Genomic DNA, 13,552 nt, shown 5'->3' with positions numbered 1-13,552 from the left:
TTTAAATTATAGTTTAATTTTTTTATCTCTATGTCATAGCTCTATGTTTGTCTGCGTCACTGTACTTTGTCTGTGTTATGTATAGCACCTTTGGACTAGGAGGAACGTTGTTTCACTTCACTGTGTACTGCATCTGCTATATATGGTTGAAGTGACAATAAAGCCTCTTTGACTTTGACTTTGTATTATGTTAGCAAAATAAATATGTAGTCTGTAAGATTTATGTTGCGATTGAAAGGTTGCAAAAAAAAAAAAAAACCAGCAATAATACATTATGCCTGGCTCTCATTAGTCTATAAGACTGGAGCATACTTTTTACTCAAAGAGACTGTTGCAGCAAGATTGATGTAATAAATGAGGATATGAAGCTAGTGGGTGCAAGTGTTGAGGATGCAGAAGATAGGGATAGGTGGAGAGAGATGATTCGCTGTGGCGACCCCTGAAGTGAAAAGCCAAAAGAAGAAGAAGAAGAAGAAGAAGAAGAAGAAGAGAAAGTTGCAGCAATGTTTGTACTACAGAGAGGTTGGATTAGCCATTTTTACCAGCTGACTAAAACCAAGTACAGGATATCTGTAGAAAAAAACACAGAAAGCCACAAGCAGTCTAGTGTAGAGCTGAAGATAAAGACAACACAGTAAATGACTTGCACATTAACATGCATTTGCTAGATTTATACCCATTTACTGACTATATATAAGTTTCACTTCTGCCAGCCACACATACTGTAGTGGTTTAATAAATCTGGACTAAGAGCAGAGCAAATTGTCATACACTAAGAATGCTGTTTAACTTCACTGTGTATGCTGCCATCTAGTGCCTCACAAGCACTACTACTACAATTTGGAAATGGAAATGGGATAAGAATAAAGTGTGACTTACCTGCAGTTTTTCCACTTCCTCTTTACATTCTCTCTTCAGTTGCAGAAGAGCAGCCTGGTGCTCTGGGAAAACAAAAAACATGACACAAGATTAAGTAGAAGTAGATTTCAGCTACAAAAATCCTATCATTAATCTCCTTAAGTAGAGAATGAAACTAATGAGACACCCCCCAGACACACACAGACTCTGCTAAAGAGGTGCCCTTGTGTAAAGCTTAGCAAAATCAGAAATAAATAATCAGGGCATACATTCATGTTTTTGTGATATTCATTTACATGATGTTTTTTTCTAGTTTGATTTCACTGTACACTGCATTTACATAACAAAACACATATTCTACTTTCTTAATACACTGAAATATGATATATTGATAAGCATTTGAATGCTAAGCATTTGAATGATGTATTATCAAACATTTTAGTGTATTTATGTAACTACACCAGATTATGTGAAAAACAACACAACTAACAATAAAGCACACTTTCCAGATTCCCAGAATTACAGGCTTCCAGCAATTCGGTCACTAAATAAATCTGGAAACAGAACCAAGTCTTCAGAGATATTCTGTTTTTAAGACATCTTTGAGATGATGTGGAACAGCGTGGTCCTAGCTTCATAGAGTCCTAGAGGCCTAACTGCCTATACAGATGAGTGACATAAAAAAAAAAGAAAAGAAAAGAAGAAAACGTTAAGGTGAAAGCTGTCTTGTGGACTGGAATTGCTGCATGGTACCAAACCGGAGACTACCTGTAGGAGGTGTTGTGAGTTCAGTTGCTCTGGAATTGTGTTGTGAACGAGAACACAACCTGTGCTCGAGTATGCACTTGTGCTGGAAGTAAAGTAACTTGTGCATGTGTTTAAGCCGATGAGTTGTGTTGTGTTCTCCATGTGCATCTATGATTGTGTAAATAAGACGAACAAAAAATTCAATAGGGATCAGAGGGGCAACGAAAACAGTCACACTCAGATTCAGACCTCAGAAACCGTAAGATGACCTAAGAGAGCCTTCACAAGCTCTCAAAACGCCTTCAATGTGCCATGACAACAATACTCTGTAACAGTACTGGATCGTTCTTCTCTATCAGATTCCTTCATTGGTGTTTTGATGAAAGTGGAGAAGAATGGGTTGAGATCTGGTGACTGTAAAGGCCATAGCATATGATTTGCATCATTTTAATACTCATTCCACCATTTACTGAGTGTTTGTTAGTGTACATGAGGATACATTGGAAGAATCTACTCCCACCAGAAAAGAATAATATTATCAAATGATAGTGTAGTGAACCTTCCTTATAGAAGAACAAAGTAAACCCAAACCATGCCAGCAAAATGTGCCCAATGCCCTCAAAGCCATAAGGTTTTCCTTTCTTTTCTGACTCTTCTGCAAATTACATAGGATGATGAACTTTTTTCTAATTGTTGAACTGTTATTGAAACTTATAGGGACAATTGTTTTGCCCTACACTTCTACACTAAAGACTAATGACTAACTGACTTTACTGAGCTCTCACAAATTCTAGACATGTTTTATTCACAAGTGATTTATGTATTTGAACTGATATCGTATAATATTGGAAAAGTGTAAGTGCAACTGAGTGTATGAATGTGCTGAATCTGATCTTTAACACTCAAAGTCATTGAATACTTTTACTCTGGTTGAGATTTGTGCCTTATGTCCAGCATGTCAGTGTGTGAATCACCAAATCCTTGTAGTACTTTTTAATTGTGTAAATTTGTGTGATTCGTGCGAGTAAACTCTAGTACTAGTAGTAGTAGTCTGTGTTAAAGTAGCTGGTAGCTGTGAAAAAAAATCATTCGACGCATGAACATACAAGCATATTATGCTGAACAATTAGAGCAATAATTATTAGCTATTTTACACTATTCAAGCTCTTCAATGCCTGCCTTAGACAGCAGCATGATCAAGTTGCATGTTTGGGCAACTGAACTGAACTGATTCAAATGATTCAAGTCACTGAAAAGAGACTACAGAGGATGTTACCATGTTCCCAAATCTTGAGTGTTTTCATGCAATATGTGTTCATTCACACATACAGCAACTCACAGAGACAAAGCCACCAGAGATCATCTGTTTTCAGTGAGAGCTGGAGACTTCTGATGACAGGAGTGACAACAACCGTCGTTGACTAGAAGTGGACATGTACAATGATGCAACAAATTTGAGAAAAGAACTTTATGCATATATGGAGTAACTTGGTAGAGTGACTACCAATGGGAGTGAAGACAGTAGAGTGCATGTGATCCATGGTAAGCAGCACAACCTGCTTCTCCTACATCTCATATGACATGATGCAGATATCGACTGCTACATTTTATACACATATGCCGAATCTCACCCCAGAATATTCCATACCATTCTAGAACCATGAAAAGGTAGAAAGGTAGTTGCACTACACACCGATAAACATTATTACTATGGTAGCTAGTAGTAGCAATGCCTGTGGAAACTTAAATTAGAGGCAGTAAAATCACTGTATGTGTGAACATAGTGTAAGTCTACTGAAGTTAAATAATTAACAAAAAAGTGTCTAATTTGATTCATTCAACCATTTTAATTTCATTTAACTATGAAACTGATCAAATACCTGGTGCCCTACTGTGTGCCTTTACACTAATTCTTTTGTATTTTCACGGAAACCTGGAATTCCATCCAGAAAAATGACAAAACTGTGAGATCCATTTACATGCATGTCATGTAAATTTGTAGAGGTGGTTGATGCAAATGCAGGCAATGATACATAAAGAAGACAACAACAAAAGCTTGACTGTATGTTGCTGAAACAATGGAACTTACAGTATCTCACAAAAGTGAGTACACCCCTCACATTTTTGTAAATATTTTATTATATCTTTTCATGTGACAACATTGAAGAAATTCTGTCCCCTCAAAATAACTCAACACACAGCCATTAATGTCTAAACCATTGGCAACAAAAGTGAGTACACTCCTAAGTGGAAATGTCCAAATTGGGCCCAAAGTGTCAAAATTTTGTGTGGCCACCATTATTTTCCAGCACTGCCTTAACCCTCTTAGGCATGGATTTCACCAGAGCTTCACAGGTTGCCACTGGAGTCCTCTTTCACTCCTCCATGATGACATCACAGAGCTGGTGGATGTTAGAGACCTTGCGCTCCCCCACCTTCCGTTTGAGGATGCCCCACAGATGCTAAATAGGGTTTAGGTCTGGAGACATGCTTCTCCTAAGTCCATCACCTTTACCCTCAGCTTCTTTAGCAAGACAGTGGTCATCTTGGAGGTGTGTTTGGGGTCGTTATCATGTTGGAATACTGCCCTGTGGCCCAGTCTCCAAAGGAAGGGGATCATGATCTGCTTCAGTATGTCACAGTATATATTGGCATTCATGGTTCCCTCAATGAACTGTAGCTCCCCAGTGCCGGCAGCACTCATGCAGGCCCGGACCAAGAGACTCCCACCACCAGGCTTGACTGTAGGCAAGGCACACTTGTCTTTGTACTCCTCACCTGGTTGCCGCCACACACGCTTGACACCATCTGAACCAAATATGTTTATTTTGGTCTCATTGGACCACAGGACATGGTTCCATTAATCCATGTCCTTAGTCTGCTTGTCATCAGCAAACTGTATGTGGGCTTTCTTGTGCATCATCTTTAGTAGAGGCTTCCTTCTGGGATGACAGCTATGCAGACCAATTTGATGCAGTGTGCGGCGTATGGTCTGAGCACTGACAGGCTGACCCCCCACCCCTTCAACCTCTGCAGCAATGCTGGGAGCACTGATATTTCCCAAAGACAACCTCCGGATATGACGCTGAGCATGTGCACTCAACTTCTTTGGTGGACCATGGCAAGGCCTGTTCTGAGTGGAACCTGTCCTGTAAAACCACTGTATGGTCTTGCCCACCATGCTGCAGCTCAGTTTCAGGGTCTTGGCAATCTTCTTATAGCCTAGGCCATCTTTATGTAGAGCAACAATTCTTTTTTTCAGATGCTCAGAGAGTTCTTTGCCATGAGATGCCATGTTGAACTTCCAGTGACCAGTAGGAGAGAGTGTGAGAGCGATAACACCAAATTTAACACACCTGCTCCCCATTCACACCTGAGACCTTGTAACACCCACGAGTCACATGACACCGGGGAGGGTAAATGGCTAATTGGGCCCAATTTGGACATTTCCACTTAGGGGTGTACTCACTTTTGTTGCCAACGGTTTAGACATTAATGGCTGTGTGTTGAGTTATTTTGAGGGGACAGCAAATTTACACTGTTATACAGGCTGTAAACTCACTACTTTACATTGTAGCAGAGTGTCATTTCTTCAGTGTTGTCACATGAAAACATATAATAAAATATTTACAAAAATGTGAGGGGTGTACTCACTTTTGTGAGATACATATATATATTGTATATATTGGTCTAAGTGATAGAAAGCATGTTATGTGCTGGTGCTGAGCCTCTTTGGTGCTATCAAGACAATGCTTATATAAGAGTCGATACACAATACCCACGTCACTCTCATTGCCGCGGCCCAGGTTCGATTCCTGGGCTGGATGCTAAACCCAGCCACTGAAGAGTTAGCTCTCAGTGCCGGTCCCTAGCCTGGATGAAATGGAAGGGTTGCATCAGGAAGTGCATCTGGCATAAAACCTGTGCCAAATCAAAACATGCAGACCAAATGATCCGCTGTGGCGGCCCCGAACAGGGAGCAGCTGAAACAACAACAACATAATATCCACATCAGCAATAGCAGGGTGTGGAGTCAGTGAAGTGAAGTCTAATTGTCCTTCTTTTGCCCCTCCTTTTAAACTTCACAAATGGATGAACTACTGAAGTGTTAATGGCAAGTTGTTGTGGGTGTTTTTTGACCATACCCTGGTCAAAAACTGGTTTGCCATTTCATGCTTAAAAATGGCACAGTAAATCCTTCACAGCTATACAATGGATTTGGCAGTTTAACGGTTGTTTAATATATATATAGTTTTTTTTAAAACTGGGGAGAGTTTGTTCTAGAAGTGAATCTAAATGTCATCTGGATACTATGACACACTGCAGATATTATAAAGTGTGCAGATTTGCAGTAGACAACTTTATTCATAAAATGCAACGAAAATGTTCTTCTACCAGCTTTTTATTTTGCAAAAACACGTAACACCCCTCGGACACTCCAATCCCAAGTTGCAGTTCCCCTTTCAGCAGCTTAGAAGTAGATTAAAATGTAAGACAGAGGAATGCTTGTTACAAGAGCTAACAGAAAAAGAAGTATGTTTCCGTACGTAGATCAGTGCTTGCACATCAAAAGACCTCCTACCTGCTTCAGTGTAACGGAGTCCCACTTTTTCCTCCTCATCCTTAGCTTTACGTGGTGGCCATATTGCTTGAAGTCTCCCAGGAGTCCTGTCCTCACTTTCTCCTGGAGAGGAGAGCTCAGTCTGGGAATCGAAAAGAAATCAATGTAAGGGTTATAGATCAAGTCTGCAAACGTTGTAGCAACAATCCAAAAAACTTGACAATACAACCATCATCAATCGGATGTGTTTTAAAAGATTTTCTATCCCTGAAACTGATAGATTGAAAGATTGATTTAATTTGTGCTGCTATTACAATTAAATACCTACGGGGTGACATACATTTGCATGTTCCATAATATGCCGGGTTGTGTCCCACCACTTTTCTTTTATATAATAGCTGGCAGTAGAAAGTGTTGTAAGAGCTTTCTAATAATAGAAGTTTACCCCTGCTCATGCTATTAATATATCAGTATAAAAAATATTAGTATAAAATATTCTCCTCTATGATGCAACTCAGGCATCCAGACAGCGACAAGAACCTTCTAGAAAAAGGAAATGGGGATTGAAGGAAAAGACTGCAGGTGCATCCCAAATTGCATTATTATTATTATTATTATTATTATTATTATTATTATTCCCTATTCTATGTCATTTTCTAGTATAAATAGTGTGAGTAGTGTGTTCACACTGAAAATTCCAACAAGAAGACAAGAAGTGCACTTCAAGTAGCCAGATGATGAACTGAAGTGTGGAAGTGTGGAATAAGTGTGGAATGCTGAACACTTCATGCACTCAACACTAGCTTTGCTAACATAGTGTAAGGGGACGGGGCTACCAGGCGCTAGCACTGGATGAGAAAACATTTTCAAGATGGCCGATGACACTCCGATGGACAAGACATCCTGAAAATGTTTTTTAAATTTGATCACACCCATTGTGTGAGTTATTTTTCAATGTTTTCAAAATTAATTGCATTCTGTTAAAGATACCAGCGTCACTTTACCAGCATCGTGTGTTTGTTGTCTTTTACTGGGAAACAGCTTATACCTCCGCTTAGTTAAAAAAAAGTTTCCATGTGTTCCATTTGAGATGATATCCTACTAAAATTTATACTCTAAATGATAGAGTACATAGTGCATAGGATGTCATTTGGAACACAGCTTGAGTTTCTAACAGTATATTTTTCCTGCAAACCCAATTTCTACATCACACAGAGTGATTAATCTAGACATCAAGTTTCTGTACCAACCATCATACACAAGGTCTGATGATCCTGAAGCTTATACCAGGGGACTCTGGGCACAAGGTGGGGACAACCTGGACAGGGTGCCAGTCTATCAGCAGGCACAATTGCACTCACATACACATTTCACACACTATGGACAATTTAGGAATGCCAGTCAGCCTGCAATGAATGTCTTTGGACTGGGGGAGGAAACCAGAGTACCTGGAGAAAACCTCAAAGCAATGGGAGAACATGCACACTCCACACACAGGGTGAAGGCAGGAATCAAAAATCCAATCCTAGAGGTGTGATGTAATCATAATACTGTGAAGCGCAAACAAAGCCTTTATACAAGCTGTAGTTGCCATTATAATGGACTATTTAATCAAACTGTCTGATTTAATTCCTTCCTTTTTTTTACTGTTAACAGACTCACAGCATTTAAACAGCAACTAAAAGCTTTACAGATCATTTCATGATTACTGGCAGTGTTTGAAAAGCTGTTGTGGATTTAAAAACGGGTTTAAATGAAAGCAAATCTATGCGCTTGATACAGAAATGTAAAATGCCTCAGAAACACCTTCAACACTAATATCCTGATTTTTTCATCCATCTAGCCCTGCACTTTTCAAAACTCTATGACCCATATCTGGACCTCAAAAGGTTAATGAGACATAATGATAATTACACCATAGCATTACTTAAGACTGAAGATAATAACTAGACTGGGCAGTAACCATAGATTATAGCGTCTTTATCTATGTCGTTTGTACAGATAAACATATTTTGAGTGATACATACTTCTCCTGGACTCTTGTCAGTGCTCTGTGATTTGCTTGGAGATTTTTCAAAGATGGACTTCAGTAGTTCTCTGTCATTTTTTCTTTTCTTCTTTACAGCCTCCAGGTCAACTGAAGTATCTCCTACAACATTGTCCTTAAAAAGGGGCTTAAAACTAGACAAAAACTTGAAAGACTCCCCTGACGCATCTTTTGCTTGTACTTTCTCTGCTGTATTGAGGCCTTCATTGCCCTTTGGCCCTTTTTCTAGGCTCTCCTCATTGTGGATGTCATCGAAATTTAACATTCGCCGCCACTGATTCTTGGACTCAGCCCCAGGTTTGGGATCAGCTCCCTTTTTGTGTGTGGAGGTGCTGACTTGATGCTGTTTGAGTTTGGCTTTGTTGACATGCTGTTTCAGGCTCAGTAGTGCCCGGTCTGTATCTTTTTGCTTGATTTCAGACATGGTTTCTCGATCCTCTCCCACAGCACCTTTCTTTAGTACTCGTACACCACTGAACAGGGCCGGCATCTGGAAGGGTTCCCTGGATGTTGCTGAGAGTGTTTTGTGAGTAGGAGATGTGGATGGGTTTGAGGTGGTCTTTTTAGTGGCATGCATGTCCTCTATGATGTCTTGTGAAGGAGATGTGGCACTTGGCACAGAATCATTGAGGGACTCTTTCCGATTTGTCTGTAATGGGTCTTTTGTCATGTCATCTCCTGGCTGGAGAGTGGAGCTTAGAGAGGTAGTATCTATAGAGCTGTGGGACTCTGAACTGGTGAAACTCATATTTGGTGTAGCTGTTCTGCAACTTTCTTCTTGATGAGAAATTTGCTTTAATGATTGCAACCTGGAGTCCAAAGCATTTTCATCTGGTGCTGGTGTAGGCTGAGGCTCTGTAGATAGCTTAAGCAGAGAGTCCTCAGTCCTATAGGTAGAATCGTGTACAGAGTCTTCAGTCCTGTATGGAGATTCGTGAGGAGAGTCCACAGTACTGTATGGAGAAACTGTTTGTCCATCACCACTGTTTAGATAAGAATCCCGCAGAAAGCCTTTAGATGAAATTTCATGTCCAAAATGATCTACTGAGTAAGGAGATAAGTCCTCTTTTCTGTCAGAACTATCATTAGACCACGTCTTGTACAGAAGAGAACTGTCATCTCCTTTGGTCAACTCCAAAACATTTCTATCTGTGAGGACAGATAGTGTGGCATCTGTCTTAGACACATTACTGTCCTTTTCATAATGATGCAGATCCCAGTTCTGTTCAAGAGATGATGATTTCTCAATAACTTTCTCCTCTTCATTATCATTATCATTATCATTATCATTATCATTATCATTATCAATGTAGGTCTCCACTCTGGTGACCTGAACCACATCTGAGTCAGTAAATGAGGAAGAAAAAGGCCTTCTCCAACCAAGAAAAGGAGAGCTCTGTAAAACATCTGCACTCGTAGAACCAACATGAACACAGCTGTTATTAATATCACCATGGTTTGCAGGGTGTGGATATGACTCTTCCTCGGGCAATGTCCTGAACGACTTTAGCACTGCACTCGCCTCTGCTTGCTGCTGACATTCTCTCTTCGCAAACCTAGGTGAGGCTAATAACTTATGGATTAATGACCCAGATGAATTGTTCCCCTCCATGACAGGAATTTAACAGGTTTCCCCAATCCTCTTAAAATACCAGTGTTAAATCACTCCTGTGTATCCAGTCAGTGTCACAAAGAGTCGGTTTCATTTGGTCGAGAAAACAGAAGTCTTTTGTGGGAACAAATCCCCTGGTTTTTCTTGCCCGCTTCAGGAGTGCTACGATTATAGCCTCAATAAAACCTCCTCTTATCTTGCTTCCTTCTGGCAGGTAAAGCTGTATTCAAACTGTGCACTTGTCAAAACAATAACGTGAATCTTTTTAACCACATTATTCTTTTTTTTAGTTCCTTCAGCAAAAAAAAAAGAAACAGATACTCCAGTGCTACAAATTAGGGCTTGATTCAACTGACACTCCTGCCCATATCAAATGAATCGTGTTTACAAAACATTGTCATTCTCAGTAATCTTGCTGGAAGCTAAAAAGCTATACTTCTCTTCAGCTTTGAATGAAAGCGCAGTCCAGAAATGTCCTCAGCAGTCTCCCAGCCACTGTGCTTTCTTCTTGCTTGTTGAAAACATACAACAGTTTGTAGATCTACCAGAGAAATTTCGGTGCTGTCTTTGTGAAAATCTGTGAGGTTTCATGTAGAGTGTGTCACACCGGGTTACCTATGCCTCTGTACCTCCCTCCCTTATGTTTCCTCTCCTTACTCCTTGAGAAGAAAACGTACAGCCAGGTATCTTATTACTCACACTTACTTCCTCATAATAGCAGTGTGTACAACCTCCCTCCTTCCTTCCCTCCCTCTTTCCCTCCCTTCCTCCCTCCCTCATTCTCTCTTTCTCTCTCTCCCTCCCCCTGTCTCCTTCCTCCCTCCCTCTCTGACTTGCTAATCCAGCGGATCAGGTGGAGTGGGCGGTGCTGCGTAACCCTGCACACAGTATTACACCATTGGCTATAATTTTAATTCACCAAGCCTCTACCAATCCACATTGCCAAAACAACCACCAAAGAAATGATATTAACCCGACAAACCTGTACATTTCTATCCTTTAGTTCTGTCTGGAATTTAGCCTTTAGGGAAGAAATCTATGGATCTTGATTTCAGTTACTTATAAAAAGTGTCCTTATTGCTGATTCAGCACTAACAACATTTTTGAGAATGGCAAACACTTACATTTAAATCAATATTTAAATCCTCATCACAAGCATTCACTCAAATGTACTACAATATTACATATAAAAAATGTTATAACTTTTTATCTCTCTCTCTCTCTCTTATCTATCTTGCTGATTATAGCCTGAAAGTCCTGTCATATTGCAGTGGTTTTCTCATTTTATTTTTAGTTCATTCTAACTGCACCACATTTCATTGAAGCAATTTATCAGTTTTAAGCTGATAGTATTAAAATGCATCTATAGTATTAAATGTAATCTTTTAAACTCTTTATGTATGTATGAGGAAAAAACAGAGAAACAAAAGAGAATAAAATACAAAAGAGAAGGGAAAAAATGTGCTATAGGTCTAATACGATTTACATGCTTTAAGGGATAATAAGCTAAAAGGATTTAGTATTGCAACATAGTTAAGTCCTGGGCTCATGCTGAAGTGATATGGGATCAGCTGCTGTTATGAAAGAAGCATGGCAGAGGAGTTTCAGTTAGCCTTTCCTTTCTGCTCTTTAACAAAAAGCAATACTTAGTCTGACTAGAGTACATACTGTATACTGTATGAAGGCCAAGATTTACATTCACCAATATGTACATCAACTATATCGAAATGCCCCAAAAGTCTGTCTTTTGTGGAAGAAGCCCTTACTCCAAGACCAGTGTAGCCATCACAAAGCCCTGACCTAATCGTAAAGACAATGTGTTAACTGAATTAAAAAGCATGACTGAGTAACAAAGCTCAAAACCTTGACTGAGTTATACCAGTCCTGTCAGAATGAATGAGCAAAAATTCCAATAATGAGACGCTTGAAGAAGGCTACACCAGTTCAAGCAATTAAAAGGCAATGCCACCAAATACTAACCGCATGTCAAGTTCTGACAGCCTGTAAATCTGATATAGGAAATAAAAGCTGAAATAAATCAATCTCTTGCTTATTATTGTAAAAAATATATTTTAATGGAAGTAAAATATATCTCATAACTGACAACACAGGAAATGTATGACAACATGAAATGTCTGGAGTAGTCTAGGTGAACATAATCTTTCAATCTAAACTGTAAAACAAACAGATGACAGTCTGATAATGGTAAACATAGCTGCATATTTTCCAGTGAAAAAGAATGCATTATGCAACACCTTTTAAACAAAGGTGGCATACCGAGTGAAAAACTGCCAAGTCAAGATTGAAGTTATCTGAGAAAGCTGAACTACCAGACAGTCTGTGTTTCTACAAAGCAGAACCATCAACTCATTACAGACTGTTAAAAAGCAAAATCTTTCCTCAATTTTCTCATTTAGTCATTGGAACTGTTTCTTAGACGCAATATGGATACACCTGTTTCTTTTTTTGTGTGTATACCCTTGCTATTGTTTCCCTGCATGAAGACCTGCATACTGAATGGGCGTAGCTGTGTTTGGGTGTGAAGTCCACACCCAAAGAAAGTATGATACTGTCCTACCGGTTTAGATAAATTAAAATGTTTCTGCTCTTTATTTAAAAATGGCATGTGAAAAGGAATTAGGTGCCAGGGAAAGTCATTTATGAGCTGACATTTGGGAGACATTTTGACATTTAGCTATAGATCTAGATTTCCGCAAATATGTACTGCAAATATATAAAATTCAGTAAGTTTTTTTGCAGATGCACTCATTTAAATGATCTGTGTTACACTACAAAGTGATTACATAATTCAACGTAAGAGGGTTTAAAACATAAATATCACTGAACATGGATGCTGTTGCCTCAAAAACTCTTCCTGTCCATCTCCATGTCAGCACTTCAGGTCAGTTCACTAATCAGACCAAAGAGGATAAATAAAATGAAAAATCTATGAACGTATGTAAAAACTCTACATATTCTGACCTAATGTCTCTATCCCTGTAGCTAGTGTAAGAAATGGCAGGCCTTTTATTCAGGTGCCTAACTCACCTCAAGCTTAAGCTTAACAATCACATCCCCAAAGTGATTTAATTTTCATAGTAAAATACAGCTGTTTCAGGGTAACGCTAACAGCTGGGCTTAGGCCAGATCTTCACAGCTAGAAGTGACAGTGATTGATTATAGTATGACAACGGCTTTCACCCATCAGAACCATCACAGGCAAAAAGGAGTTTCAGATACTCACTAACATAGAGAGAATAACCTAATTATCATTAAAAGCCTAAAGACATTAACAGTATTTAAGGTTTGGGTTTTGAATGTTCGAGTTTTAGTTAACAACCCTTCGAAAGACGTAGCTGTGCTCATAACGGCCTGGTTTTGGACACAGCCCTACAACACCATACACTACACACATACCACTCCTAGTACACTCCCACAATTCAACACAACATTGGCTCCTCATTGAGAGTGTGTTTTTTTAGTAGTTTTTGTTACAGTGTATCTCATATGTGAATGTCAAATTGGTGAGATGTGAATGAGGAGATAACAAAACTGTCAGGGAATTGTAGAGGATGCAAGCACAGACTTTTATATAGTAAAAGTACTAAAAAAAACAACAACAGAGAGTATTAACCAAAACAGCGAAACATACAGATGATGGAAGGCAACACAGCATCAACAGGAGCACAACAATGGTGTACAAAGACACCAGTACTTAAACAGGGGT

The 13,552-nt window shown here is 39.3% G+C and overlaps 1 protein-coding gene across 2 annotated transcripts in view; it reads right to left on the bottom strand.

Annotated features, from left to right (window-relative positions):
• The window catches only part of LOC131358950 (formin-1-like), an 84,877-nt gene that overhangs the window by 54,192 nt on the left and 17,133 nt on the right, over positions 1-13,552 (bottom strand). The window contains exons 1-3 of one of the 2 annotated variants that reach the window (XM_058398400.1): positions 8,194-10,533; positions 6,188-6,308; positions 880-941 (exon numbers count right to left, since the gene is read on the bottom strand). In XM_058398400.1, the coding sequence (XP_058254383.1) occupies positions 880-941; positions 6,188-6,308; positions 8,194-9,825 (1,815 nt within the window). In that variant the 5' untranslated portion in view covers positions 9,826-10,533. Of the gene's footprint in view, positions 1-879; positions 942-6,187; positions 6,309-8,193; positions 10,534-13,552 lie in introns of those variants that run through there. The other variant, XM_058398399.1, reaches the window with a different exon arrangement.

This window comes from Hemibagrus wyckioides, linkage group LG09, assembly GCF_019097595.1.
Source record: "Hemibagrus wyckioides isolate EC202008001 linkage group LG09, SWU_Hwy_1.0, whole genome shotgun sequence".
In the NCBI taxonomy this organism is placed as follows: Eukaryota; Metazoa; Chordata; class Actinopteri; order Siluriformes; family Bagridae; genus Hemibagrus; species Hemibagrus wyckioides.
The sequence above is the reverse complement of the archived record's forward strand: the minus strand, read 5'-3'. Positions and strand labels throughout refer to the sequence as shown.